The sequence below is a fragment of the Thunnus maccoyii genome, chromosome 20 (genome assembly GCF_910596095.1).
Source record: "Thunnus maccoyii chromosome 20, fThuMac1.1, whole genome shotgun sequence".
Lineage (NCBI taxonomy): Eukaryota > Metazoa > Chordata > Actinopteri > Scombriformes > Scombridae > Thunnus > Thunnus maccoyii.
In genome coordinates, this window is record NC_056552.1 from 5,097,502 (window position 1) to 5,110,838 (window position 13,337).

General features: G+C 39.9%; 2 protein-coding genes across 2 annotated transcripts; one reads left to right on the forward strand and one right to left on the reverse strand.

Annotated features, from left to right (window-relative positions):
• Positions 1–387: 387 nt before the first annotated feature.
• On the forward strand, positions 388–6,697 carry LOC121887350 (asialoglycoprotein receptor 1-like). The gene is made up of 5 exons (XM_042398087.1): positions 388–391; positions 1,413–2,165; positions 3,010–3,161; positions 3,248–3,372; positions 6,385–6,697. The coding sequence occupies exons 1-5, from the start codon at positions 388–390 to the stop codon at positions 6,551–6,553; spliced, it is 1,203 nt and encodes a 400-aa protein (XP_042254021.1). The 3' UTR covers positions 6,554–6,697.
• Positions 6,698–8,830: 2,133 nt separating this feature from the next.
• LOC121886412 (UDP-glucuronosyltransferase 1A5-like) lies at positions 8,831–13,148 on the reverse strand. The gene is made up of 2 exons (XM_042396346.1): positions 12,930–13,148; positions 8,831–10,603 (listed from the first exon to the last, which is right to left on the reverse strand). Exon 2 carries the CDS (start codon positions 10,592–10,594, stop codon positions 8,990–8,992), a length of 1,605 nt encoding a protein of 534 aa, XP_042252280.1. The 5' UTR covers positions 10,595–10,603; positions 12,930–13,148; the 3' UTR covers positions 8,831–8,989.
• Between the last annotated feature and the right edge of the window lie 189 nt (positions 13,149–13,337).

Sequence of the window (13,337 nt, forward strand, 5' to 3'; positions counted from 1 at the left end):
AAATATAAGATGTAGGATTTACAGCTAAATCCTGAATTACTCCTGATATCTGTATGTCACTTTGGATAAATAATCTACTGGACATAATAAATCTTGAATTAACTTTATATCTCAGACGAACTGAAAATTTAAATTTATCTGTAGAATAAACAGTTTTCAGCAAGAACATCTGTCAATAATCCTTATCCATGTGAAATGTACAACATCTACTACTACTAACAGTAATATGAATACATCTGTTTGTTATTTGTTTGTTTCAGCTTCAGATTTCCTCAGTACGAGAAAGAAAGTGACCCGTCCTTGTCTTTGTCCAGTGGTCGGACTCTCAACACTCTGTTTGTTGCTGCTTGTGACTTGTGTAGCGCTTTCTATCTTGTGTAAGTGCGGATGGGTAACTCAAAGTGGAGTCCACTCTCAAATTAGTTACCACAAAGAAAGAAAAATCTCTTCAAAAAGTTTAGGGTAAATGGTTAGAAATAAAACAGGAAGTAAAAAAAAAAAACATTGTGCTCAACCAAAAAGACTTAGATTGTTCCTTTGCACTTCCCAACATTAAATCCCCAAATACAAAACCATACATACATTTACAGAACTATATACAGATACACAATAAACATTAATGCGGGTCATATCGCCAATTCCTAAACAACTTCCAACCACCATAGATTACAAAAAACACCCAAAATAACTACATAATGTCATGAGTTATTGTAGTTTCAAACAAAAAAAGGTTTAAGAAAATGTCCTACAAGTTGTTACGATAGTTAGTTTGACAGAGAAAACTAAATAAAAGGAACAATCTAACTGATTTGGATGTATTAACGCTTTTAAACACTACCTTAAACAGCAAACAGACAGTTAGCTGTAGACTAGCTGGTGAACATAGTGGAGCATTTAGCAGCTAAAGAGCCAGATATTTCCCTCAGGAGTTGGTAGAGAGCAAAAACAGAGCTAAAAGAGAGTGAATATTGGATTTACATTCACCAGATGGACAGAAACACGACTCTAAATGAACGATAATGTTGCTCCATAACTGCTGGATGTGGAAATAAGCAACTGTTTGCAAACAAGTTCAACATATCAACTTAAAAGGTGATAATATGTCAGATGTTGTGTTGACTTGTTTCCAATGCCCCTAGATGACCAAAAAATCAGTTAATGCAGGTTTAATAAGACAACTTTAGAGTTATTGAGAGGCTAAATGTTTCCCCCTGCCTGTCTCCAGTTTTTATGCTAAGCTAAGCTAAGCTAACCACACCAACCTCGATCTTCTCATATCACTCCTAGAAAATGTCGAACTATTCCTGAAGGTCCCTTTATAACCAATAATCTGTGCTGAAATTAGCTTAAGAAGAATGTTGTGTTGTCTTTTTATTTAACAAAAGTAACGATTGTTAATCTTTATCTTTCAGATAACGAGTCAGAAAGCAAACCAGAGTGGAAAAGCCTCCTGTTTGACTACCAGAACATCAGTGACAGCTACCTCACTCTCTCTAAAGCAAACAATGAGCTGAAAGGAGACAATGAAATCTTAAACAAGCGCAGCGTCTGGCTGCATGAACAGACCGAACTCCTCAACAGGACTTCAGCTGAACTCATGTCCATGAATCTTGCTTTGAGTTTGGAAAACAACCGGCTGATGGAGCAAATTGTGAATCTAACGTCTACAAACTTACAACTCACACAAGAGCGTGACCAGCTGGTTCAGTACACATCTGAGGTGGAGGAAAAGAAGCTCAACATGTCTCAAACCATCAAATATCTGCTCAGCTCTAACACTCAGCTACAGGAGGAGAAACAGCGACTCTCTGAGATGAGCAGCCTTCTGACGGACGAGCTGTTTCAAGTGAAGGAAAAGAATCAAGAACTTCTGGAGATCAACGACAGGTTTCAAAGAGAAATCCAAAATCTGAGTGAGAAAGTGGGGGCGTTTCTGAGAGACGACTGCGAGAAGGCGTCAAAACACAACATGCAGCTGCAGGAGGCAGTGAGAGAGCTGCAAGAAGAGAAGCAGAACCTGAGCGTGATGCTGGTAGCAGAGAGGCAGGAGGCAGCAGAGCAGCAGAGAAACAGGAGAAAGGAGATGGACCAGATGGTGGCGGATATGCATTCAGTGAACAGGTCTTTAGACCTGTACTGTCCGGTGGTTAATCAGAAGACGAAAGGTACAGCAGCAGTTTATTTTCAGTCTTAAAAGTAGCTTTGATGAGGTAAAAACTCCAGAAACACTTGTAGTATAAAGAACAACTTCATTGTTAGATCAAGGCAATGAATGAATGGAGGGATTCTGCAGATTTGTAGATTTCAAGTTCAAGTTTATTTTTTAAAAATGTAGTTCAAAGTGCTTTACAGGGTCATTTTTACAAGGTAAGATAAAAAAAAAAGATAACATTGGCATCGTTGTTTTTTTGTTTTTTTTTTCCTGGTGAACTAATCCCAACAGTCCATCTTTCAATACTTTCAGACTTCCCTATCCTGTCTGCAGCTGTCAGTCCCAAACTTATTGGGTCCTACTGAAGATAAATCTTTTAAAACTGATCACAAATATATAGTTTTATATTTAAAAAAAGACTCAGTAATTTCTTAAAACAGCTGAGTACTATAGATTTTAGCAAATATTAATCAAACACAAGGACATAATGCATTTTTAGGGACTATTTTCAGCTGTGGATTAATATACTTTTGGTGCTCAAGTGAGTATTTCCCACAGCAGTGTGTTGAAGGTGATGAAGGAACATGTCACATGCACAGAACATCTAGAATATTTCCATTTGATGAATGCATGATGCAGCCATAAAAATGCCTTAGATTTGAATATTTCACTCAGTGTAAACATCATAAAGCCTCAATAAAGAGCTTGAACAATATGAAGAATATATATGACAGTCAGTGTTGGATAAGATGAATTTTTCAAACTTGAAGCTGCTGAAGTGTAAATTGAACTTATTGCAGTAACATGATGATTGAAAAATAAAGAATAATTTCTCATTTTTAATCATTTTTCCATAGAGCGGATTTGCAAAAAATGTCCCGACAGCTGGAGACTATTTCAGACTAAATGCTACTACTTCTCCTCCCGCCTGCTCACCTGGAGCTCCAGCAGAGCCTGGTGCCAGACACACGGAGGTGACCTGCTCGTTATTAACAGTGAGCCAGAACAGGTGGGAGACTAAAAGAAGAGAAAAATGTGATGACTGCAGCACAAAGTTTCAAAACTCTTGGAAATAATCTCTCTTTGTCTTTTTAGACGTTTATTTTTGATACGAGCCGGGTGGTGGAGCAGGACGGCAGGCTGTGGATCGGTATGACAGATGCGGAGAGGGAGGGTGAATGGCGCTGGGTGGATGGCAGCACAGTCACTTCAGATGTACAGTAAGTCACAGCACAGAGACACTGTGATAGTGGTTGACATCTGGAAAAAATGCTTATCAGGTTGATTTGATTTGACTCACTGTTGTCACTATATTATTAGTCATATTTCAGCATCAGCATCCAGCTCGAACCAACCCAACTCATGCCCACAAAGTCTGCCCAAAATTTGGGTGTCATGATTGTTGACCAACTAACCTTTAAGGTTCACGTGGCCTCAGTAGCTCGATCATGTCGATTCACCCTGTACAACATCAGGAAGATCAGACCCTACCTGTCTGAGCAAGCAGCACAACTCCTGGTACAGGCTCTCATTATATCACGCATCAACTACTGCAACTCTTTCCTGGCAGGCCTTCCTGCATGTACACTTAAACCTCTGCAGATGATCCAGAACGCGGCAGCGCGCCTGGTCTTCAATCAGCCCAAAACAGCACGTCACCCCGCTGTTGATATCCCTCCACTGGCTCCCAGTTGCTGCCTGCATCAAATTCAAAACCCTGACACTTGCTTACAAAATAGCAACTAAAACAGCTCCTGCCTACCTGAACTCCCTCATTCAGGTCTACACTCCCTCCCGCCCACTACGCTCTGCCGACGAAAGACGCCTGGTACCACCACCACAACAGGGCCCTAAGTCACTAGCTAGACTCTTCTCCTCTGGAGTTCCTCTGTGTGGTGGAATGAGTAACCAAACTCTGTTCAATCTGCAGAGTCCCTCTCAATCTTTAAGAAAACACCATGAAACACCTCTGCACTTGATGAACTGCAGGGAGAGAAAAAAAAACAACATACTTCTATGCACTCTATGCACTCTAATCATTGCACTGCCTGTTGGCATCTACGTCCTATCAGGCCCAAACTTAAGCTTTATGGCACTTACTCATGTTGTTGTCTCCTGACTAGATCCTTGCTTGTGTTGTATCAGTCTCATATGTACGTCGTTTTGGATAAAAGCGTCTGCTAAATGAAAAATGTAATGTATGTAATTTCTATTATTAGTATTGTTTTCATTATTGTTGTTGTTGCTGTGCTTCTGTGTCTCTCTCTCTGCCCTCTCCCCCTCCTTCTCTCTCTCCCACCTGGAGCCCAGTTCTGCTTAGTTCAGTTCAGATCTTTATTGTCCCTCGAGGGGAAATTTGATTTGCAGTAGAAGATAAAAACACAAATACAACATACAAGAGGACATAGGACATTAATCACGACAGTTACAGCAGACCATCAAAAGATAAATAAATAAATAAAGTGCTGCTTAGCAGTGCAGTCCAGGTTTATTGCAAATTAAGTGCATTTATTGCACTTGGAACGAAGGAAAATTTAAACTTTTTGCTTTTTACCCATGAGTACCTGTATCTCCGCCCAGAAGGGAGAAGAACGAAGGGTGGACGGTCAGAGCTGCAGCCAAGATCAACTGTGCCTTCCGTAAAACTTGTCTGTCATTGATATCTGCTAAAGAAAGCAGTGGTGTGCCAATTATTTTACTGGCTACTTTAACAATATTGAACAAGCTCGAGGTTTCTTCCCATTAAAGGGGAGATTTTTTTCTTGCTGCTCACGGGGGAATGCTGAGTCTCTGTAAAACAAAGAGTACAGTCTAGATCTGCTCTATGTGAAAAGTGCTCTGAGATAACTGTTGTGACTAGGTGCTATATAAATAAAATTGACTTGACTTGACAACTTAGTTGGCAACCAAGCTTGACAATACAAGGTTTTGTTGCCACCACTAAGGGCAGTTTTGAGTGGTAACTAATAGAGGGGATAACTAGCTAGATATGTCAATATATTAAGCAGCTTATTTTCATGTTATTTCTTTGCAAATGAGTTATATTCCAAAGTACTCTAAAAATTTATAAGGATTAAGAGTGGTTTGGATTTAGAAATATAAATGATTTGCATTTCTAAGATAGTTTAGTAAATTCATAAAGATGAATTACAAATTACTTGAAAAGTCAAGTCACCTGAACCTAAAGTGGCTATAATAGATATTTTTTATAATAACTATGCTTGATCTGTCAGTGTGTAATATGTTGGTTGTGGCTCATAGTGATGAAGCTACAGAGAATTATCAGCGACTCTGCAGCTCCTCTCGGCTTTATGGAGCTTTATAGTGAGTTTCAGCTTTTTGTTTATCTGTCCGGCTGCAACTTTACTGTTTTGGTTCACTCTCAGTGCTCTCATAGCGACGTTTTCGGCCGCAGCAGGCAGCTGTTTTCACAGAAAAATCTCTAAAAAGCCACTGTACACTACCTGCTCAGCATCAAACGGCAAACAGACACAATTATCTGTAGACTAGCTGGTGAACATAGTGGAGCATTTAGCAGCTAAAGAGCCAGATATTTCCCTCAGGAGTTGATAGAGAGCAAAAACAGAGCTAAAAGAGAGTGAATATTGGACTTACATTCACCAGGTGGACAGAAACATGACTCCAAATGAATGATAAGGTTCCTCCATAACTGCTGGATGTGGAAATAAGCAACTGTTTGCTTATTTCTTGCTTATTATTTATTTATGCTAAGGTGATGATGTGTCAATGTTGTGTTCTTGTTTCTGCTGCCCCCAAGTGGCCAAAATAAAAAGTTAATTCAAGTTTAAGATAATAAGTAAACTAATAAGACAAACTCAAAATAAACAAAGTAGAAGATAATTGAGTAGAAAACTAGTGGGCATGCAATTTTTGACACTTAATTAATTAATTCAATTAGGAGAAGACTGTAGTGGATGTAAAATCTTTTATAGGACGCTGTTGTAAAACCAAGACAGCATGTACGCTCACCAACCCACAGTAACTGTTTAATTAATGTACTACAGTTTTAAGAATTATTGTGTTTTAATTCACCCAACTTCTCATAAGAAAATAAATGTTATTAATGTGTAATTTTTTGAAAAGTTATATGAAAGTAAGCACATAGTATTCTGCTTCACACCATACATAAAACAGTTCAACCAAAGAACAGACTGTGTCTTACAAGACAATGTGAAGATTATATAACACAGCTGCTTCAACTCTCTCTCCAGATACTGGCTGAGCAGACCAGGAATGGTTAGTGAGCCTGATGACTGGAAGATGGATGACCCTCTGGGAGAAGACTGCGGACACATTGATACAAGTGAAAACACACTCAAGTCCTGGATGGATGGTTCCTGTAAGATTCCTTATAGATGGATCTGTGAAAAGAATGTTTAGACTATCCAAGAACATTTTTAGTTCTCATTTCATGTTGTAAATATGCTGACAAATGATTTGAAATGTGTACATTTTTATATATACTGTAGGAAATTATAGGAATATACAGTGGTTTTCACATCTCCCATTCAAGTAAAAGTACCAATAGAGCAATGTAAAAATATTCCATTACAATTAAAAGTCCTGCATAAAAAATCCTACTGGAGTAAAAGTACATAAGTATTATGAGCTTGATGTAGTTAAAGTATTGCAGCAAAAGTAGTGGTTTGGTTCCTCTGAGTGATATATTATTATATATGACATCATTAGATTATTAATAGTGAAGCATCAGTGTTAGAGCAGCATGTTACTGTTGTAGCTGCTGGAGGTGGAGCTAGTTTCAACTACTTTATATACAGTTAGCTTGTTTAGTCCAGTGGTTCCCAACCTAGGGGTCAGGCCCCTCCAAAGGGTCAGCAGATAAATCTGAGGGGTTGTGAGATGATTAATGGGAGAGGAAACACAAATGATACAAAAATCTGTTTTCAGTTTTTGGAATTTTTCTCTAATCTTTGATTTTTGGTGAAATATTGGATCGCTTGAACATTTATTGAAATGAAACCATCTGAGCTAAAGCTGTCAAATAAATGTAGTGGAGTGGAAGTATAAAGTAGCATAAAATGAAGAGGTACTTGTAAAGAACAAGTACCTCAAAACTGTAATGTGCTTGAGTAAATGTATTTAGTTACTGTCCACCACTGGGAATATATATGATGTTATCAGTTACTGCCATGTATTGAAATCACATATTATCTTTCAGAATAAAACATTATTAGCTCTTCAGAGTACTACATTTCATTGCTCTATTGCAGGAAATAAAGATATTTGTGAATTTATTATCGATTTATTTACATTACTTATACATTTAAAAAAAGCATATTCATTCATATTGATTGAATGGTTGAAATGTTAATCTTAATATTACAAAAATATAAATGTAAATGAAATAAGGCACATTGTTAAATTTCAGATCCATTTCAGAGAATTTCCTCTTGCCATTGTATGGGACTGGCAGCTCCAAGTCGACCTAGGAAGGCAGCTAGAGTTCCCAGAAGACATTGCAACCACACCGCTCTGCCCAGACATGGTGTTCACATCGAACTCTACAAAACAAGTGGTCCTGTTGGAACTTGCTGTCCTCTGGGAAGACCAGTTTGAAGAAGTCAACGAGTGCAAAAGGGCTAAATATGCAGATCTTGTTACAGAGTACTGGAGCAATGGCTGGAGAGCCCGCTGTGAGCCAGTTGTAGGGTGCCAGGGCTTTGCTGGCCATTCATTACAGCAAACTCTCAAACTCCTTGAAGTAAAAGGACTGCAGTGCAGAAGATCCACCAAGAACATTCTGGAGGCTGTTGAGAAGGCCTTGCGGTGGCTGTGGATCCGTGGAGCTGGGTCGCCCTGGCGAGGGTGTCTGATGATTACAGATCTGAAATACCCTATGACCCCGAGTTCATCACTGAAGATGTGCTCAGGTAGCATCAGAAGGTGTATTCTCAAACCAGATGCACACCATAATTAGCATTCAAATATTTTTTAACAGCCAGTGCAACTAAAAATAGGCTCTTTGCCGTTACAGTGTTGGAAATAACTATGGACACAGAAATTAAAGTATCCACCTATATTTTTTTCCATTTGGTGTATGCTAAAAGTTTGGATTTATTTGCACCTTCAAGATTCTGATATTGAGCAGCTCCCAAAATTTTCACATTTTGTCTACTGAAAATATTGAGCATCTTGAGCTTAGTCACATTTTTCTTTGTGTGTATGTGTGTCAGGATGCATTAGCTGTAAGGCTAGTGTTATTCTATATTTTTCCTACTGTCAACAAATCCCATAAAAGACCAAAAACAACAATGTCTTTAGTCCATCTGTCAGTACTCTCTGACTACTCCACCCTGTCTGTGGCACTCAGCCCCAGGCTTATAGTTTCATTTTTTTAAGAGGCTCAGTAATTTCCTAAAATATCTGGGCACTGTAGTTTTTGGCAAATTTTACTCAAACAGGAGGAAATTGTGCATTTGTTGGGGACTTCTATTCGTAATGGATTAATACACATTTGGTGCTCTAGTGAGTATTTCTGACTGTAGGCAATGTGGGATTGAATCAAATTAAACCACAGTGTGTGTGTTCACAGTAATGAATGTCACCCAGTGCAGCAGTGTGGCTCATTGACGCGTTTTTAATAGTTTTTGGACAGCAATGAATGTCTATGGCACAGAGGAATAAGATATATCAGGCTTTGAATTCACACACAATACTTGTAAGCAAGATCAAAGATTTTTTGTTCTTTTCATGGGATTTGTTGACAATCAGAAATAATATACATAAGAATATCACCTGCCTTTTCTTTTAAGATGACATTTTAATGAGCACTAATCTCATTTGAGGAGACAGTAACTATTCCTGCTTGGTTTTTCTCCTCCTGCACAGTCGAAAGCACACAAACCGTATTGATCCCACTACAATGGCTGTCAGCATCAACATGACTGCTAACAAAAAGCATATAACATCCACAGAATGATAGGTGTACCACGGCATCTTATAAGACTCAGTGCATAAATGTGAAGCTCCTTTGTGCCTTATAACATACTCAATCCAGTAGAGGGCAGTGTCCAGAGGATGCATTGGCTTATCCCGATGGAGAGCAGAAAGATGCTCCATGTTAGCTCTGTAGGATGGGTTGTGAAGAACTTCTTGTATTGCTTCCAGAAGGCTCTGGCGGGTGAGTTTTGTTGCATCCAGCACTTTAGCAGCTCCCCGTATTTCCAATCTTAAAACGTTCTCAAACTGGTCAAACAGAAGGGGAATGCCGATTATTGGCACTCCATGGTAAATTGACTCATAGATCCCATTAGTGCCACCATGAGCCACAAAGGCTTTGATCTTCGGGTGACCCAAGAGATCATTCTGGGGTATCCACTTCAACAGTAGTGTGTTGTTGCCCAAATTGCTGGGGCGCTCACCTGCATGCCTCCATATGACCTTTTGAGGAATTTGGGCAAAGGCAGCTGCGATTTCCGAAGTAATTTCTATAGGTAGGCCTTCCACTAGCGTACCCAGAGACATCAGGATGCACCCATGCTCTCCTGAACTTTGGACAAACTCCTCCAGCTCTGATGATAAAGGCTCAGAGGGCTTACACTGAAATCCACCAATGTAGACAATGTTTGGCATGGTGGGCCTGGGGAATTCAAAAACAAAGTCCACCCTCATCAGCCAGATGTCTGCTCCTTGTAGGAGGTGATAAAAGTTCACATCTGGACCAAAGTACCTGTCTACCAGTCTATCATAGTGACAGCAAACAATAAACTTATCAATGAACATGTTCATGAGATAGTGGAATAAGTTCTTGACCCTTTGCCAAAAGGTCATTTTATCGGACACAGCATATCCATCGGTTGGAACATAGGATGGTGGAGATGGAGCTACCACAAAATGGCCTTCTCCGCTGGTTACCCATCTCACGTTAAAAACAGTTGGTAGGTTAAGTTTGTGGGCCACCAGAACCCCCACAGGCAATCCAGGGTCCAAAAGAACCATGTCAAACTGAGAATCATGAAGACTCTGCATCAGAGTCTTGTTCTCAAATATTTCTACCCCCAACAGGCTGGCTTGTTGGTGAATTTTTGACAGTGCACCAAGCATTTCCCAGTAGAATTGCACAAAGCCCACAAAAGATGCCCCCTGTTTCTGGATCGCTAGCATCTTCACCAGGAAAGTTACAAAGAAGTCCTGCTCCTCTATGTCGATGGCCTCTGGTAGGGTGACAGTGATGGAGCGGTAATGTGGTGAATTTTCTTTGATGTACCAGCTAGTGGCTGTGCGGACCACAGTGACCTCGTGACCCCTGGTATGGAGGCTCTGGATCAGCAGGTTCATGTTGACCCAGTGGCTGCCATCCACTGGAAACACCAGGATCTTTCCACCCTGGACGCTGAGATTTGCCATGAGGGACAAACTCACCACCAGAAGCAGAAGAGAAACTCCTGGGATGCTCCCCATGGATAAAATCTGAGGAAAGAACATTACATGTCAATTTTCATGTTTGATGTTAATTATCTCTATTATCTCAAAGTTATTCAACCCAATAGGGATCGCAACCTGCCCTAACAAATATTGACATAGACCTAAGGCTGTAGGTATGAGGACACTGAAGTCATGTCCAATATTTGTTGGGGAATTTGGGGGGTTACACATAAGGACTCAAACATTGGAGATGCGACAAGATGCAATTAATTGCAAAGTGATGCTCAAAAAGTATGCTAGCACTATAGTCAAGTCAATTTTATTCATATAGCCTCATATCACAAATCACAAATTTGGCTCATAGGGCTTTACAGTCTGTACAGCATATGACACCCATTATGTTTAGATTCTTGATTCAAATAAGAAAAAACTACCCCCAAAAAACCCTTTAATGGGGAAAAAGTGGAAGAAACCTCAGCAACAGAGGAGGATGGACAAAGAGACCAAGAAAGGAACAGTACAGGGAAGTTGAGAAAGGTTCTTCTTAATAGGATATTCCACTGATTTAGCATTGCCAGACTCACACTGGACAGTTTTTTTTTTAATTATCAAAATTGATGCAGCAGAACCCTAGATATTGTGTTTTTAATTCTTTGTCCTTTTTTAATTGCTTTTCAAAACCTGATACCTACTTTATCTTCGATACAACTTGACTTGATTACTTGACTGAATGGATTTGTGTGTGTTAGGCTAGTAGCAGCTAATGTAGCCTGGAGCTGTTAGCCTCCAGCAGAGATGAGGAGTGGGCTACAGAGGTCTGGTAACCTCACTTCTTTCTAACTCCATACCCCCAGATTTTTTTCATTGTCAAACTTGTAGTCTTCAGCTCCAACCAAAGCTGACTCAAGTGACATCACTTCAGGCAATTAATCAGATTTCACACAGCAGCTCCCTCTGGAGACACAAAAGATTTTATACAACTTTTTTTACACATATGCAGTGGTACTCCCCAACACCTGCAAACACACTTTGATGTGTAAAATCAGTGGAGTTCCCCTTTAATACAAATGTTCTCTGATGCACAGGAGGCCCATTTTGATTCACAGTCAACTGCATAAAAGTACTTCAAACTAAAGGGATGAAAATTGATTGTCAACAGCTTCTCAATCTCAACAATAGAACTTTAAGGAGCAAGTCACATTTGAATAGGAAAAACACTTTAGCTGAAATGATGGTTTCCATGTCCGCAAGGGTCCGCTAGGGTCCATGTGATGTCATCAGAGGGTGTACGCATAGGTTGTGTGCGGACATCCACGTACCTGCAATTTGTTGTGTCCATGCGGACCTGTCCACACCAGTCCGCATGGTCACAATGCTGTCTTCCTGTAGACAGCGATCTACTGCGCATATGTGGAAAGCATCATCCAAGCGGACCCCAGAAGGTGGTATAAACAGAACAACTACTGTGTTGTCCGCAGCTGTCCGTGTACGTGTCCACTCGGGAGTATAAATGAAGCTTTAGAAACACATCACTTAGGAAATAAACTACTATGTGAGAAAACAATTGTCCAACAATCAGAGCTATGAAAGGTTAATCAAGTGCAGGACTCGCCCACAAACTTCAGGCACATGAGATACAACAGAAAGAATAAATAAACTGTAAGAAAAATCCAAATGTTTTTTGAAATTTTACAGCCCTTTTCATGCATGGCCATGGGGTGATGGTGCAATGGAAGGACTTTGAGTCATGACCTCTATTTCTAAAGTCTTGGCTACAGGCCTGTGTGGACTTTTCCAGCATGACCATTGCAATAGGTTTCAAAAACACATTTGATCATTTGATGTAATGAAGAAACACTTCAATGAGAAGTTCTTCAATTTTAAAAAGAACGAGTTTGTCCCATTCTGCTTCTTCTTCTTCTAAAACCTCATTTCCCTCATTTGCAAATTCCAGACCTGTGTTTAGGATTTACAGATGAATACCCAGAGTGCCTGTCCTAAAACAAACCCTGAAGTGTTGCTTTAACAAATCACAGTCCAGAGGAATGCATGTACTTACCAAAGCCTGGTGTTACTATGGTCTCTAATCTCACCAGCTGCATTGAGCAGGGCTAACAAGCTAAAACACAGCAGAGTTTCCATTCATAACATACAGAAGAGCATGCCCTCGAGTGTCTACTTTCCTTTCTGCATGTTTATTGTTGAGAACACCATGCAGTCTTTCCTGCAAATGAGCCACTTGCTAGAATTACAATGAGTTATTTAAAGTCCTGCACAAGTTTGCCCCAGAAAAACAGCCTCATCTTTTCAGTAATGCAGTCTAACAGAGTTGGTTTATGTATTGTAGGAAAAGGAAAAGTGTTTTACTCACCTTAAATCCCTGAAACACTGGAGAAATATACTTTGAGCTCTCTCTGGACAAGTGAAGTCCAGTGTCTGCAGGCAAAAGAACTCAAACTCCAAACCCGATTACCGTGTTACATAAGGAAAAAAGTGGGGGAGGGAGAGTGGAATAGGGGATAGCAAACGGATTTCAGATGTATGTGAGTGGGTTGGGGGGGAGGAGAAGAAGGAAAACAATTTTCCCACAAAGCCCACCCTCTGTCTCTGTGCTGCATATACACAGGAAAGCACAGGGACATGCGCGCACACACACACACACACACACACACACACACACACACACACACACACACATACTGCAGTAACATAATATTTTCCTAAAATAGTTTTACTTTTCTCTGTCATTATAAAGAGTGAGAAAATGTGGCCTGCTGTG